This window comes from Megalopta genalis, chromosome 11 (assembly GCF_051020955.1).
Source record: "Megalopta genalis isolate 19385.01 chromosome 11, iyMegGena1_principal, whole genome shotgun sequence".
NCBI classification, from domain to species: domain Eukaryota; kingdom Metazoa; phylum Arthropoda; class Insecta; order Hymenoptera; family Halictidae; genus Megalopta; species Megalopta genalis.
The window spans coordinates 15650601-15669217 of NC_135023.1; the positions used below are offsets into that span (position 1 = coordinate 15650601).

General features: G+C 35.4%; 1 protein-coding gene across 3 annotated transcripts in view; it reads right to left on the bottom strand.

Annotated features, from left to right (window-relative positions):
• nAChRa7 (nicotinic acetylcholine receptor alpha7 subunit) overlaps nt 1-18617 on the bottom strand; it is a 385318-nt gene that overhangs the window by 24537 nt on the left and 342164 nt on the right. For all 3 annotated transcript variants that reach the window (XM_033468051.2, XM_033468053.2, XM_033468052.2), the window contains one exon: nt 5336-5516. In XM_033468051.2, coding sequence (XP_033323942.1) covers nt 5336-5516 — 181 coding nt within the window. The remainder of the gene's footprint in view (nt 1-5335; nt 5517-18617) is intronic.

The following is an 18617-nucleotide window of genomic DNA, read 5'->3' on the forward strand; positions in this document are numbered from 1 at the left end:
TATCTTGGATATTATTTGAAAATTCTTATCAGCTGACTACAATACTTAAAATATTTTATTAATTCTTTGAACGAAACAGTTCATTTTAGTAATATCGTTACATGTACGTGGGTATTATACGGCTTGTTGTTTTTAAAGAAATATTGTTTAAGAAAATTGTAATTTGCAGATGTACCACATATTAATACATCATGTATTAATATAAAGAAAGTTAGAAGAAAGACAAAAACTTTTGCATGCACCCAATAATTATGACAGACTGAAAATAATATAGTAGCACACTTAAATCCTTTTAACCAATCAGCTGTTTCAAGTTTCTAGTCGATGTTACCATAAATGCATGAAACCTAGTTATTAAATATTAATCCACCTACGCGAAAATACTTGTGTATGATGTATGAGCCGGAATTAGAATATTCAAGCGTGACTTGGTTAATCGAGATATCCTAATGCGTTGAACAGTAAAAATGAAACCGTTCATTTTTAATTTAGTTGCCATTTTTCGAATAAAACTCGTCAATCAAACCGAGCACATATAGAAAAATGTTGTTCGTGTCACTGCATTTCGGTATCCGATTTTTCTGAATTTAATTGCTCTTTGATCGAGTTTCGTACGAAGTGCGCCGTATAATTGGTCGCATTAATGGATGGACACAAAAGGATGCAAAAGTAGGAGAAATGATCAGAAAGGGAGCACGAATTTGCGTTTAGTCCGACATTTACTGAATCGAGTGCAACTGGCGGAACTGTTCCGTATCTCACTTTTCCCGTTTCACTCTTTTCACCTTTCCACTGCCTTTCGTACCTACTATACTTCATTCCGCTTATTGTTCTTCTTATGAGACCATTAAACATCCTCAAATTGAAATTACACGCAGTCTACATTTTCACGTTGACAATTTTAATGATTAAAAAACATTCACCAGCGACGAATGGGTGCAGGTCAGGTTACTTTCGACGCTTCACGCAGATATCGAAATAAAATTTTTGTATCTATACGTTAATTAATTTTTCAATAATTTTGACGAAAGCGTCGTTAGCTTACAATATGTTATGTGATCAGTTACATATCGTTATAGTTACATGGATCCTCTCATACGTGTAGATCAAAGACCAGTAATGTTTGAAGACGTTAAATCAATAATATTCATTACATTTTATTACCAATTATTGTTCCTAATAATTGAACCGTAAATATGTGTACTTTATCTAAATTGTAAATAGGTATAGTATCATGATCCACATGAGTCGATAAACTAAAATAGAATTTCGTTTCGTGTGTTCGCAATTTCAGTAAAATCGTAAAATAGTTCTTAATGTTTAGTAGCCTTATTTGGTATTTGATATCAAATTTAAAAACAAAACTATGTTCCTCCCTTAAGCATGCTAGGATTAGTCACTCGATCTTATAATGTTTTTCTATTAGCTACTAAACTTTTACAATTGCTATTTCGTAAGGTGGCCCTAACATTTTCGGATGTAGCTTATATTTATGAAAATTTCAAGTAATTTCGCGATACATGTGTTCATATCATGGAAGTAAAAATTTCACAATTAGACCTAAATAACTTTCGACCGTATGCGAATCGATGAGAAAGAAATTGGTCGAAGTATCTTACCACGAATATGGCCGTCCATTATATTAACCAACCGAAACGACGAGCCAGAAACCGCATTACCGTGAATTCTCTGCAGGCCACGGTGCCGCCTATATATTGTCCCCGAAATACACCTTCCGCGATTCGTGAATTTTTCGGAATCCTCTCGGAATAATGTTTTCGAGAAACATTATTACCACAGTTTCGTTTGAGCGAGCTAAAAGGTTGGCAGAGCTCGGTCGCGCTTATGGAACTATGTAATGCGAAACCGTGAGCTCCGCGAACTCGAAGGAAGTACATATTATTATCTACAGTTAACAGAACCACTAAAACATTCCGCTCATGCCAATGTCATTTACATTAATCTGATCTTTTTTATATACGTAGGAAATTAATGCTTCAGGAGATTAACTTATAAATATTTCAGTCCATATCGTGAAGTTATTATGAAAATATTATGTTGAGTCGTTCGAAAAGTTATTTCGTTCTCTCACGATAAAACGAGAGACGATTTTTTAATGTTCAGAGTGAAAACACAGAACTTTTTAACCTTTTTACTGGTAGCTGTGAAACCATATGCTCGTAGGAATCCTATTTTTATTGGCAAAATACTTCAGCAAGCGCTTTTCTAACACTCTTATTGAACGATTAAAAAAAGTATTAATATATAAAGTAATTTAATTAGCATCTGTATTAATTATGCTAGCACCCTAAATAGATATCTGTATTCTTTATGCATCGAATCGCGATTTACCGAACTTAAACGACGAGTGTGCACGATCAATTTATTCATCTGTTTATTTTAACTTCCAACCGAAACACCGAATACGTTCCATTGACAATTTTATGTAGTGCACTGCGCGCTTTATAAATAATATAGAATAGAGCGAGGGAACCAGAACACATTGGAATGCGTTAAATATAGAAAAGGTTAAATGCAGCGGTAAACGGTGTGGTATTGAAAAACGAATTAAAACTGTTTGGAGGAGCAATCTTAACTTACGACACACATAAACGTAATCATCCGATTAAGATCCTACGGTCCATCCGGAAACCAGAGGCATGTAATTTTAATTGGACGTCTATTTAAATTGGCTGTCCTTTCGGGAGCAGTACGTGCCAAATTAAAAGTAAACCGAGCTAAGGTACAGTGAATACGTGAAAATGTGGTCTCGCCGTGTCTTTACGAATTCTTAAACTGGCCGCAGATGGAAATTCCAGGATCTAATCGATGTTGACCCTGTCCAGCTTGGAATCTACACGGAAGACTACCCAGCATCCACGAAACAGCGAAGTGTCATTAACAGAAAATCCGTTTAACTTCTGCACGAGTTTATCGTACTCGCTAGGACTTTCATTTAGAGTTTAATGTTTCATTAAATTAGTCCCCGAGTCCAGTCTGACGGCGCGGAACTATAAGATACACCAAGCTTCTATTGTTTGTATTTCGTAGATATCTCCCAGTGTGTTAGATATTTCCTGCGGAATCATGACTTTCTGCTGCAATTGCAAGGGAACAAGGGCTGAGTAAAACTATCCTACTTTCTTTAATAATTTTAATAAGCGGAGAATGCTTAACACGTTCCGTGCCGAGCTTTTTTTACTCGAATCTTCATACTTTGATATTTTACTAAAACTTGATGTATTACGTGCAATTATTAATTCTCGTACACATAACAACGCAACAAAAACTTATCAACGCCCATTCTTGCGGTGGAAATTGATTCTTCGGTTCTAAATTTCTTGTAAACAATTTGTTCAGTTCACTAAGTAAACATTCAAGCGTGTACCATCGATGGTACACGTGGCACGGAACGTGTTAAATTCTGAAAATTTGTTAATCTTTCTATTGTTTCAAACTCCGCTTACTCATCTTTTATCATAAATGCATAAGATTTATAATATAGAAAATTAAACAGCTTCCAGATTAGTAAAATAATTATAATTGTTACTAGGAAGTCATTGCTAAAATTTCTTCCAAATTTATTCAATATTTTTAATAATTCCGACTTGACAGAAAATTTGTTAACCGTTAATTGGTATACAGGTGAAAAATATTCGATGCAATTTTATCGGCCGTCGTTAACATTGAAGGGGTGAAAACAGCCCTCGAAGGTAGGTATCGGAAACACGTTTCTTGAAATATTTCGATAATTATTGGTTGTAAAAATGAAATTTTGTTTTTAAGTCGTGTGTTTTTAAATGTGTAATGCAGTCGCATAAACAAATTTCGAACAAAGTAATTATTAAATAATATATTAGAAATTTGATCTTTTAAAATTTCTCTTATTTATTGTTAATAAATTTAAATGTATACTTGTATGTGTGTGATGATTGCAAAAATAATAAATCAATGGAACATTTATCTAAAATTAAATCAAACTCTAAGATTAGATCAGACTCTAAATAAATACCAGTAAATTTTGTGAAGACTATTACATCAATTAAGAGATATAAGTAGAGAAATTAAAGCGCATATAATAATTGAAAGAACTGATGTTCGACCACGTCAAGCATAAGTTAATAAATCACAGTGTATTTCAAATTTCGGGAGCTTATGCCGAAACCGTAATAAAGCGTACTGGGAGAGAATATAGATATAACCATACAAAAATATTGAATTATTTATTTATGCGACGTTCCGTTCTCGATGAATCCAATCGCGAAAATTCTATGTCAATGTTAATATTAATAAATATTGACTCGGAATCAATAACATATAGATTGATTTAACAACAAGGGAACTTCGTCGTACAAAAGATTTTATTGCATTGTTCTTTGACTCTTTCGGATAAAAAATAACACGTTTTATTGTATTTTGATGACTTCATTTTTTATATATCATGTTTGACTTGCCTTTACAATATTATTGACTTACTTTTTCGTTCCGAAAAGTTTTTCAGGTTATACCAACCGTTCAGTAACAATCTGAATATTCATACACGTTCTATGCATTGACAGTGTACATGAATATGCAATGCAAAAGAAGAAGTTAAGTAAAAATCAACAACATTTATATTGTATACGTTGAAGTGAATGTAGCGAATGTGCACAGATTTAGTCAATGCACGCACATTGTAATTTGAACAGTAAATGCATTCATACGTCATGAATTTACACATTTATTAGTAGAAAAGTGTTTTTTCACAACCGATTCCATAAAATAAACTTGCAACCATGTTTTACCTTTTAACTACAACTTTTTGAATCTTTTATTAAGTTTTCGTTCATATATTATATTTTTTGAGATTCAAAGCATTTAATTTCGTAGCACCCAATTAAAATTACGTTCCGAATACACAGTTTTATATTTCGAAATTTCAAAGATTTAATTTCGCAGCCTCAAATTGGCTCGATTTTATGGCTTCATATTTCAATAAGGGAATACATTTAATGAAAATTGCATGAATTCATTTGTCTTTATACTGATATTGTACGCAAGACATTCCCTTTTATTATAATTATTCTGTTACAAACATCGTACACCGGCAAAATCTATTTTATTAAATATCTCTGAATATTTCTGTTAGGCGAAGACAACAATTTTAATATTTTGAGATATCAGTTTACATGCCGTTCCGACAATTATGTTCGTATAAAAATATGGCATACAAAAGTACGTACGTACGTATAAAAATCCTTAAAAATTCAGATTTGCGCCAAGATCCGCAGTATAGTGAGCACGAATCGATTTGCTAACGCAGTCAACAGAAATGGTGGAAGAGTTAATCACTTACTTGAAAGCCATCGTACGTCCAGGAGCCGAATTTCATTTCGCAGCGCTGATCGTCAAAGGGGAACCAGGTAATGTCTATCTTGCAAGTGCTCTTGAATATGCCGGGTGGTACGTATAAGCAGGTCCCATTGTTCTTCACGACGACGTTCGTTGGATAAGTACCGTCGAACCCTTCATCCGCGCTGTAACAAACGATTGTTAACGTTAAATGGGATTCGATTGATTTTTAAACGAAGTACGAGGCTGCCTAGCCTTCCATTACAAGACAAAGTACGGCAGAGCGAACGTCGCCATATCGGAAACGCGTGAAACGAAGAACAGTCGATATTATTTAGAATCATTTAGAAGAATTAGCAACGAATGTTACAAGCAGACTGCGGATCTTTATGGAAAATAATCATTTTCTTTGCGAATTGCAGGAAACAATAGCCAGGTAGAAATTTATTACTTCAACAATATAGTTGGATCGTAATCAAAATCTGTCTGCTGTTTTGTATTCGACATACTCATTTTTTGTCATAAATGCATAAAATTCGCAGTTCAATTAGAAGCGAAGTAGAAGTTAATATATCTGAAATGCATTAGCCTGGGTGACACGATCAATAATTATTTAATTGGTTTCGTATGATGAATTAATGATGTAGTTTTATTTTATTCGCTGCAATAAACGTTCAGCGAAATATTAGTATAATTATTGTATATATATAGTTAATATATAGTATAATTGTGATACAATAACTTTCTGTATCTTTTTTCCTCAATTAATCTGGGAGCATCGGTCGATATAATTGTCGTAGTTGCGATTGTAATAAACACTTTCTATTCGATTTCATCTCTGTCAATCTTTCATTCTGGATGCAGGTGTTTCCGAACATTAATCCATTGAATTAGTGAGAACGATCGCGCCCTGTTAGCGATCCTGTTTCGATCTACCTATAATTGATTTATTGCGTTCGAAGCAATTTTAAATGCATAGAATGTGATATTCGTTTTTCTGACACTTTGAAGTTTTAAAGTGATTTTATTTCGTTTAACGGCAATTTTATTTATTGCAATCCGTTTACCGCGGGAATCGCATCGGAAAAGGATGGCGGACATTTCCCTGTATCACACCTTCGCGTGTTTCAAGGAAAAATTTACTCGTGTTCGGCTCGTGTAAAATATTAACGGAAACGGGCTTTACATATTTGACGAAAGTTATTTATTTAGGTTCACTTACACGTTGAAAGTGCTGCCCCACAAAAGCTCGTGCTACAATCTTCGTGGTGTCATAAAAATGTAGGTTTTATACAAAATGATTTTCTGTATTTCATAAGTACAGAAATGACTTGAATTGTTTATAGATCGGAGAAAAAAAGAAAACGATAAACACTCTGTCATTTTGTAATTGCTGTTGAACCGTTTACTTGCGTAGTAATCTAAAATACATGATAACTCCAATAACGATTGAAATATTTTGTGTGAAATTAATGTTTAAATATTTTTAAATGATAGTGTACACGTTTCTATATAATTTTCTTCTGCCATATTCCCGGTATTAGTGCTGAAACAACTTTCCAAACTGCTAATGTCAAATATGTGTAAAAACCACGAGTTTACATTTTATAATATAATTACTGAATATTCCAGAATGAATTAATGCATAGTGAATGGACGTATGCAACAAAATATGAAATATGCAGTGGATTTATAGTTATGTCTTGAAAAATTATATAATGTCTTTATATCATTTTGTGACATGGTTGTATAAAACTATATTTGTATTTAACCTCGTTAAGAAATTTATATATTACGTACGTATTTCCTGTATTTATTAAAATAAACCAATGATAATAAAGTTAGATATTATACGTTGTAAGATAATAAAATAATAAAGTGCATACGTCACGTATGAGTACAGCATATTTAATCAAATTTTATAACTAGATAAAGATTTATAGAATTCAAGAATATTGATGTTCAATTTTCAGTCAATTAAAATCATTGAAGAAAGAACAAAATGTTTATTTGGCTCGTGTTTATTTCGCATAAAGATCTACTGTCCACATTTACCTGTAAAGATTACACGTATGACAAATGAAATGTGGTTCGAGGACGACTGAATGCACAACGTTTTATATAAAAATTGTTGAGTATTCGACTGAACAGGATTTGTTACGCTAATTTTCTGTTCGGTGATGCAGTGAAGGTAAAGGGATCGCTACGTTAGATTTCGAGGTTAGGAATTCAACCGCGCTGCTATCTCCGCTTTGTAGCTGTAAATTCTAATTGCCGAGCATGCGTCTGATTTGTTGCCACTACGTGTCTACACGATAAATCGTGGTTATCGGAAATAATATATCTGTTTCTCCTATTACGAGCGAACTAAGAGCACAGGTAACGAAAATGGATGTTTATTCTCCTTCTAAGATGCTCGATGCATCGTGCATAATGCTCTTAAAAAGATGGAAACCAAATTGGAGTAGAATTCTTTTTTATTAACCCCCTGCAAACTAGGCTATTTTAATCGAAAATGCAGGGTAATTTTTCTGACCTAGAGTATTGCAATTTATATGACCCATCGCATTCTATGCATATGCAATTTAGCCTTACGAGTCGTACAACAGTTATACTTTTGATAGTTTTTTAAATAGAAAACAAATTTGATAATGTAAAAATTGTTTTGCAACGTGATATAACAACATCTAGCGGTGCCTCGGTGCGTTCACTACTAGTGTGAAAATAGTTCATATTTTTACTAGCATTTTATTAACAAATTTTAATTCTAAATTTTAGTTATTAATGATTTTTATTATTCATACTTCTTCACGAAATACTGCGATAACGGAAACTATCTCCAATGCCACTGTGTGTGGTACAGCTTTATAATATTAATTGAAGGAAATACGATGGAGAAAATATCTCTTTTTTTACGTTTTAAACTTTGAAGATGCTTGAAGGAAGAAAAAACTTATTATTTTGTATAAAATTCCGCATTCTCGTTATAAGAAGAATACGAGGATGACATATGCAAAGAACTTTTTATGTAAACATAAGAAAATAAACTATCTGCCAAATATTAACTTTTCGTATCACACATACAAACGATCCTAAGATAACAATTCATCTATTTCTGTTTTATTTCATCAATAAACTTTGCTTCTTTCCTAACATCAAATTTTAACTAAATACAAGAAACAATTAGAAGATGTTTGACAACACTTGAGAATACTGCCAGAATGAATTTTCATCCTGTTTTAAATATAACCTTAACATTATTAACATAACACAATGCTTCTCACCTCCCGGAAGAAAACATCATTTTGCCAAAACCTCCTAAATTATTTACTGACACGATTCATCTCCATAGAACGGTGACCAATATTTCAGCTTTTTATTTCAACATTTTTAGCCTTCATTACGTCGATTGTCGAGTAGCTCTAATCGAATAACAAATTACATGCTCGTGCTTGTATCAGCCGAGTCAGCCTCGACGTAGGGAGTTAATTATAGAAAATTCTATCGAGCTTCTTCGCAGCTCTACACCAGTTGCTTGACAATCCAGAGTTATCGTTTAGTTGCACTCTACATACATGGAAATTGCAGAAAAAATTTAGAGTCATCGTGTCGTCGATAAGGACTCTGTTATCTATTAAACACTGCAACTGTATTTTCGACTCTTATAGTTCGGGCAACGCGCCGCGACGCACAAAGTGGATTTACTATAAAGTAATTTACTATGAAGAAAATTTTTACAAGTGTTGGTAAATCAGTAAGTCAACAGTGGACTATCATAGAATTAATTTAAGAATTATTAAAGGATAACTTCAAATTCGATAAACATGCCACTTAAATTCTAAATGTTTCTAAAGATTAGCAATCTTAGTATTGTGTAATTTAATTAATAATGTCATTTCATAAAATGAGGGTTTTTTTTATTGCTTACAGATCCCAAGGAATTTTTTACGATCTTCTTTAAAGAGGAATTTTTTAAATCGATTTTCGAAAAGCAAAAAGTTTGCAAAAATGTGTACAACTAAATGACGCATAAAATATCCATTTTATTTGAAAACGGAATAAATAAATCTTTCACTACGAACAATCTGACATTTCATATTACACGGCCCGATAATAACGAGATCCATCCCAATGATCGATTTTGCAGAGTGACGTTGAAGAATCCCTTTCCAACTTTCCCGTGGAGTTTGATTTTAGTACACAGGTTCGAACGGAGATTCGGCAGACCCTTTGTGTCCCGTGCTTGTGACAGAAATTCTCTGTTCACATTCTTTCGGTTTCCTTCGAACGTCCAAAGCATTCCTTTCAATCAGAAGTTCTGAAACTTCCAATTATCCCTCTTTGGTATAGCGAGACAATAACTTATTGACGACACTGGTATATATTGACGACGGTGGTATGCTGCTAATTAAAAATTCCTCATCACGAACGTAAACTTTAAAGGAATAATTGGCGCCGGTCTTCGTAAAATCGAAACAATGCACATGTGATCTCGCAACGGTGCACGCAGTGAACAAAATAGTTTGAATAAATATTAACCGTCGTTATTGTGTTGAATTGTCATACTAAATACGTTTAAAATGTGATTATCTGCGTCACCCGTAATTAATTAAACGAAGCGTAGAGCATACTATTTACTTGAAATCGGTAAGAAATGTATCTATAAATACGACCTAAATGACAACGAATTATTATTTCTAATTAATGTAACATAAACCTCATAAACTCTTCTAGTGAAAATTCACGTATTTTCTGTTTTAGATGGTGCAAAATCGTTTATTTCTCTCTAATTGTGTCGTAAATTGCTATATTTGCGTAAAATAACTGTCGATAGTTCGAATGAAAGTGTAAATAAACAAAATAAAAGTTTAAAGTATAAAGTACAAAGTAAAATAAAAAAGTAAATAAATAAAAACTACGGAATTTTGGGATCATCTATTTTCGGAGATTTACGACTAGACTGCGAATCATTCCGCAAAACGAAAACTTTGTTCATCAATTTTTCAAAGTGAGAGCCTTTTAGAAGTTTCTGTCTTTCTTTAATAACTTTAATAAATCGAAAGTAATTAATCGTTATTTTTCGGCTCTTTGGTATCATCTTACTCAATTCTGTCATAAGTGCATAAAATCCGTAGTTTACTTCTAAGGCTTGAGAAAAATAATGTCGATATCTTAAGTGATGTAGAAGTGAACAGATTACGATACTTAATGTAGCTTACACAGACTAATTACAACGTTCGATATCTATGTATCAAGTAATCGGCCTTGCTGCCTGATAGACTCATTCAAAACTGTGGTATTACGGTCCCCCGAAACCCTTTGCGGAGGAGGTAGCGATCTAAACATCGGCAAATCCTATTTGGTAGATGGACTAAGGGCAATTTAAAGCTTTAAGCCGAAGCAGTCATTAGGTGGAATGCGGAGGATTGAATTGGGAACTGTCTAACTTGCCCGTTTGATTCCCTTCTCTGTTACAACTTGCTTCTGTTAGCCACGGCGACGGTAAATTGCGGATTATTGGTAAATCAAGTAAAGGAAGCCTTTGTTTGTGATTTTCCTTATATTTGCATCATGCAACTACGACTAGTTATAAAATTATCGATTATATTGTATGGTATGTGTTTCTTTGAAAATTTTTAATTTAAATGCCTCGAGAACAACGCGTTTTTGGAAAAAACGTGAAATTCTAGAATAAACATCTGCGACATATTTAGCTATACGATTAACAGCTGTCACGCTGCATCAAAATGGTCCACATTTTTTTTTTTGACAAAGTGAAGTGAATTAGGGAAGTTTAAATCGAAATTGAAACGACTAATGGACCGACCTATTAAATCTATCTGATGAGTCTGTATAAACGGTTTACTTTTTGGCCTATTTTCGGGTATAATTAACTTTATATTTATCGATTAAGACACATTTAATATTTTTATTCAAATGTAAACAAAAATATAAAGTTAATTATATCCGAGAATTATATCACCTCACAGTATCATAGCGGCGTGACATTTTCGAAAATTTGTACTGCATGTTTTAAAATGTAATCGGTACATGACAAAATGTTAAAAAGAGAAGTGAAATTAATTACACGAAGCTACTATAAATTAACATAATTCTAAATTATCTCAACGGTAAATTTGGCCAATGAACAATACACATATTAATAAACACAATAGTAAATTATTAAATTAAATTAATAAACAATAGGCTCCGCTAACAGAACTATTAAATGAATTAGAGCAATATAAAAAATTTCGCTGCATTAAGGTGTCCAACATATTAATTGATACAGTCGTATTAAGGTGGTCACCCTGAATTTGGCAGGATTCCGCCACCCATAGGCAACAGTATCCATCCCCCGTAGGTCTGATCGAGGAGCACACGTCTCCCGAATCTAATTATTCGGGTGCTGGGAACGTAGCCGAGCGAGATTATCAGCGAAACGGAGCAGAATCCGTCGAGCGACTGAACTTTCCTCGCGGATACACAGAAATCGGTTCTCGGCTGGCGTACGTAGCCGAGAGTGGAGCGGCTTCCGAAACGTTGCCCCGATTTACTTAATAATTTCATCACGCCCCGAAAAACGGTGCCGGCCCTTCCCTCTATTTATCCAGATAATTGCGAGCCAGTCGAGCGAGAAATTTTTCACCGTGAATCCGGTTCGACGGTGACGAAATCGGTCGAGTATCTGTTAATGAACGCTGCGAAATTCTCTAGCCGGGACCAGGGCAGAGAGAGAGGTTGACGTTGCCCGACCAAAAGCGACGCGCGACGCGGCGAATCGTTCATTCCCTAATTATTGTTTCGGGCTACCCGGTCCCTTTAAGGACAACGCACAGGGAAATATGATCTTGAATGGGATGCATCGGGACGATTCCACGGGGCACGGATATAAGGCCGGTGAATGGTATACATAATATACTCCGGCATCCAGGCGGCTAAGGATTGGTTGGAAGCCGGCCAGTTGGCCGCGACCCAATCCGTTATTTCATTCTTTTTGAATCCACCCTCTACTGTACCACCTCGTGCTCGCCCTGCTGCCCTGCCACACCCACCAACACGACCACCACCCACATCCACCTAACCAGCCTCCGAACCTCTTCCCTCTGCCCCCTGTTTTACCACCCTTTCACACCACGCTGCACACTACGCTCGCACGTTTCTTTCTGCCGCATGCTAAATTCGCATAAGCGGCGTCGCCCTTTGACGACGAAAATTCAATTCCCATCGCTGCCTCTTAACCACAGTTCGGCGTTATCCGAATAACTTTTTATCTAGATAATCATTCGAATTAGTAGATCATCGAATGATTTTATTCACGAATAGTTCATTAGCAAATAATTCGTTCGGGAATAGTTCATTACCGAATATAATTGATTCACGAATAATTCGATCGTGAATAAAATGTTATTTGTCTTTGCGAATAAGAATAATTTATTTCTACGCCGTTATTCGTTGACTGCAATGACACATGTAACGTTTTTTCGTTGTGCCAATTTACCTGTACGTTTAAAGTAATGGCTGAAGAAACTCTTATGGTGATAAATATAATAATAAACTGTAATGTGCTCATTAATGTGACGTTCAAAATTTTCAACAATTAAATAGTTTTTTTTTTATCTATATCGCACTCACTAAAACTTTTCAATTATATATTGACGACTTTTATACTACAAATAACATACAAATAACACACGAAATATTTAAGAAAATATACGAAAAAGTTTTTAATAGAGGTACTATGTCCTTAAAAAGATGGGAAGTTAATCACTGTGTGTCAATTTCTGTACACAGATCTGATTACTGTGCTTCGATTGCTGTCATTCGCGAACAACGAATACAAATTTGATTCTTATACGAATAAAACTGTTTCGAATAAACGCAGTTGTTCATTCGCGAGAAATTAATAAAAAGGTTACTCATATTCGTTATTCGTCGATCGAATGAATTTTGCCCAACTCTGCTCTCAGCTGCTGAGGATGATAATGTTTGAGCGCGTGTCCGCGTGCGCGAGAGTATCTCGGCCACGATGGTATTTATGCTCGTCGACCGCCGGTTGAATTAGTATCGATTTACGTTTAACAATAAATGTTGCCAGCCGGACCGGTAACGTTTGCCATGGATCGCGACCAAGCGGACTCCAGGATTAATGTCTGGGCTATGGCGCGCTTTTCGTATGCTAAATTAACCACCGTGGATGGGCTGGGTCTGTGGAAGCCATCAGACACGTGTTAGTCTTTTGCCCTGGTATTAAACTTTCTTGGAATTCCTTGACACTTTGGCTGATGACCTGTAAGATTATTGTTACTATTAACATTACTATCATTACTATTAACAGTCCCCGCAGGAACTAAAATATTTAGTTGATTAGCTAGTTATTACAGATGAAATATCTATTTAAATACTTCAATTACTTGATCATTACGATTTGTTTTTTATTTATGTGAGGTGAATTTACAGGTATTATATTATCCTATTATTCTGTTGATATTATATTTCATGATATATATTATGTAATTGAACATTTTTCTACAATTCATTGATTTCCTATTTTTATCATTAAATAATTACATTTACAACGCATTACAGCATTTATTGGATTTAATTTAACTTTATTCAACCAACATTTTTTAGAACTGACAGGAATTCATACTACACAATATTGTTGAAATATTATTTCATCGATTCTTTCATTAATTTTATTTAATCGTACGATTTTATTAATTTTTAATTGTTGCAGAGAGTTTAAAATTGTAAAACGAATAATTACATTTAAATAAAATCAATCGTCACTGCCGCATTCGCATTGCGGTACGTACAATTAGTATAATTGAATAATCAAATGATGCGAGAAGTGTCGGTGACTATGATTGTTTACATGCATGTGCTTCGACGAATATGCTCTACAGTTTTTAATATCCTCCGGTTAAACGTTTCACCGTAATTCATTTGCGTCTCCGCAGAGGTATTAAAGTATTTGTTTAGACTAATTGCGTGGCCTAATTACCAACGTACGAGAGCATCATTTGGAGGAAAATTATTAGCTGCGTCAACACGAAATCAAGTTAGATTTGCAGTGATGATTAGCAATTTGCGAACCGCGAGCAACTGCGAACTTCTGGCAAAGTGGAGTACTTGATAATAATCTGATGCCTTGGTGAATATCCCGCTTTTCAACCGAGGAAAGGAACCCCGACGAGCATTTCATTATTATTTAAATCTACAGATGAAAATATTATAACTTCTGTGCCCAATGTAAACCAACGAGTATGAATAATAATATCACTAATAATATCAAAAGAAGTGCAGAATATTTAACGGAGTATCAATTTTTGGGACAGAAGTCAAAATCCTAGAACGATGTACGTTTTCATGAATATTCTATTCATATTTTAATCATGTTTCTCATTTTGTAGAATATGGTCAAGCAATGAAACGATGAGTAGAGAGTTGCATTCAAGATGTGCAATCGTTTGGTTTTACTTGTACTTCATTATCATGGTGACAAATGTAAACGATAACGTAAAAATTTCACTAGTTTCCTCAGGAACATGCAAAGCCGCATCATGTTTAGCATTAAAGTAATACGTGTGAAAGAATCATAAAATGTTGTTTTGAAAAATGATTCTTTCATTCTAACTGAACCCTTAACTGGTATGCTGTGATCGTGAATCACTCAAACATTGTGTTTCTACTTTATTTTGTGGGAAATTTTTAATTTTCTAGAGCTTACTACTTTACACGATAGCTGATAACAAAAAATACACTGGATGATTTGTGTAGAATCAGATTAAAACATCATTTTGTATTTTTTAATTCAGGCCCTAGTATGCTAGACATTTTTTACGAAAATCATAGTTCAGGATAAAATAATTACTTAGGGTTGAATATTTATGCGACTAGATGTAGAAAAAAATTACCTTCGAACGACACCAAAGTTATAAATAGACTGCGAATTTTATCCATTTATGATAAAGATTCTGTAGATCAAATATGAAACAGCTGAATCATTTAAACAATTTGAAAATATTACTGTATCGCTGTTAAGCCGCTAAAATTGTTAAAAAAAAAGAATAAATGTATACGTAGTTCCTATATCTTGCAATTAATGAAGACAATATTTATTTTGTATAAAGATCCGCAGTCTGGTTGTAAAGAATGTGTCTGTTAGATTTTCACGGAGTTGGCAATCTTACGACGAATCATTCTTAAAAAATGTGATAGCACAAGAAAAGCTGAAAATAAATTATTCGCCTCGTACAACAATCCATCCGACAATCTGTAAGAAATGAAAACAATTGCCACAGCAAGAAAAGAGCTCTCGGTGGACTGAGGTGAAATAAGAAAAACCGTTTCAATGTTTTACATTTTATATAAGGCTGTAAACTAGTCCTCGCGTTCATGACTCCTGAAAAAGCACATCCACGTATACTCAACGGGGATTTTCTCGTGCGGTCATTTGCTTTCTGCTCATACCGGTGTGGCAGTTCAAAAGCATAATTCAGAACAGAAATTTGAAATTTTACGCTAGTGGAATTCATGGCAAGGTATGTAGCCTAAAAATGCATAAACTCAAACGTTTGCGACCGAATGTCCATGTCTGACAAATTGCAAAGCTCCGGAAATTGTAATTCCTAATTTACTTATTGATTTCACTTTTCGTGAACGTGTTGAGTAAATTGAATTTGGAAAAATGATGTGCAGCAATTCCAGATCTCTTTTTCGATATTATACAACGAAATGGTGGTCTTACGAAATATTAATGTTATATTTAATATTACATTTTTCTGAATCGATTTCTTCTCAATGCTGTCTTAATGCTCCTCTAGCAGCTATTGTTTGGCATAAATAGAAATTTTTTAAAATTGTCTTCTAATGAAAGTTTCAGGATGCATACAAGTTACCGAGATCTAAAAGACGCATCTTTTAAACTTTAGTTACAGACACAGATAAAAAAGTTGAAAAACATGAGTTTTTTAATATTTTTTTATCATTCCAAGTATTAGCAAAATTTAAGAACAGCATTATAGTCATCGTCTGATAGACTAGTCCCTTTATCATCTAAAAACATTTGGAATCATTTAGTCCAGTCTTAAAAAAGTTATACCGTTTTCCAAGTTTCCCTATTTATATGCTTGCCGCTTTGTAATACACAGTTAGAAAAAAGAAATAACATAGTATTGCATACAACATATAAGTAAGAGCAGTACAGTAACTAAAGTTACATGAAGAAATAAATAAATATAGTGACAGAATGAACGCATAGAACGCATTTCAAGATATCTGTGAATATGATTTAAAGATGTAACATGTGGTTCGATAAATAGATAAAAATCGCGTCAATTTTAAAGTGTGCTCGGCAGAAGTTCATTAAGTCAGACATTGTCCAAAATTTCGTTGGAACAAATTGAGATCAGATAACCGAACTGCTGCTGTATTATCAAAAAAAGATGCCATCGCTCGGCATTGCGTGGACAAAACTGCGCCGCGAACGTGACTCTCGCTATTTGCAGGCGGAGTGGATAGGCGGCGAACGAACGTTTGCTTTCAGACATTCGCTATTCGGCAAACAACATCGTAGCCGTTATCTGAATTTGCAACCGATCGAACAAGAACCGCAACAGAGCCGGCCGAATTAACAATTTACAGAAGCTACCGGTACAAACGACGCCGCTCCAATAACCCCCGATGCGAATTCGATACGCCCCCGTTCGCGTCTTGAAAAAGCTTCATTTCATAAGTATCGTCCGGGGCCGCTCGTGCCAGCGGGCTATCGTCGTACCGACGATCGACAGCCATCGCTCTCGGTCGCGTATAGTACACATGTAGATAAATGCCTGCCGCATCCTGCCGAGGGGCCGTGCTCGGGTTAGATGGGTAAAAAGAGGGGCGAAAAGAGGGGTAGAGCGAGAGGGACCGGTTCGTGTTTGCACGAGCCAAGTCCGACCAGGTAAATAGTTTCGGTTCATCGGCCTTCAAACCCTTTCCACAGCCACTCGACGGCCCCGCACGCCAGCCTGGCACACAGGAAGCCAGAAAATCGAAAGGCAAGAGGGCCACTTCCGTGATCGGGGTTATAGCCGCGGATGGAGAAAGGGGGACGGGGGGCACCGATGAATCCCCCCGGGCTCGAAATTCGGTCCTTTGTGTCCCGGCATTATACAAAGTTTTCGCGATCGCCTGGATACCTTGAAAAAGATCAACCGGCCTCGTAAACGGAACAACATTTCGCCGGAAACGAGCGATCGCTCTTGCACGGCCAGTTTACACGGCACGGATCCGAGAAAAGATCCTATTCGATGTGCGCCGGTTTAAACCGAACGGTCCCTCCGCAAATCAACTACGGGGAAATTGGGAGGAGCGGAACGGTCCGAAAACCAGCCCCGTTATTTTTGGTGCATCGAATGTGAGGTATTCGAACTGAGATATTATTTATTGGCGCAAGGGTTCGTTACTTCGGTAGGTGCATTGAAATGCTTCGCATGATTTTGTGATCGTCGAACTAGCGAAATACATAATTTTACAAATCTCGACGATTTTAAGAGATCGCTTTCTTTTAAACTATTGCGATTATTTCATTGTGACGAGAAATAATCGGCAAAATCTCAAAAACGTCTCGCAATCCGGAAATGAAGGGTTCCTCAGATCATTTGAAGTAACTTTTTCCTTAGCGAAAATGCAATCCGCGGCTTCTTTTACGAGTTATTAAAGAAAAACAGTGACCAATAAGAGGCGAGATCAGCTGGCGCGGGACTGGAACTAGCCGAGCTCGCCTCTTATTGGTCAGGATTTTTCGTTAATAGCTCATAAACAAAGCCGCGGATTGCATTTTCGCTAAGGAAAAAGTTACTTCAAATGACCTCAGGAACCCCTATTTTCTTATTACGAGAAATTTTTGGGACACCCTGTTATATACTGTATATTGTGTGCATAATCAGAAGAGAGAGCTTCGAATGCTTTTTTTTAGCACAGTGTAAGAAGGAGAGGTTAACCGATTACGGTTACTCCACCATAAAATTTCTGTAATGCTAGATGTTTAGTTCCATCAGTTCCCGCGAGAGATGCTACTGAAATATCGTCGCTCACCGACGATGATCTTATTTGTATAAGTGTAGTACTGCTGCGGTAGTGTTGCTCTAATGTGTACCGTGCGCACGCGCACATAATAGAAACTGTTTTCACCAGAGTACCTTTGGGATGATGATTTATTTCTTAACGTCTTGAGCATCGCTTCTAGTAGAAATGTGAGAGGCAATTGTCTCTGCAGATTTAAACACGACTTGCGT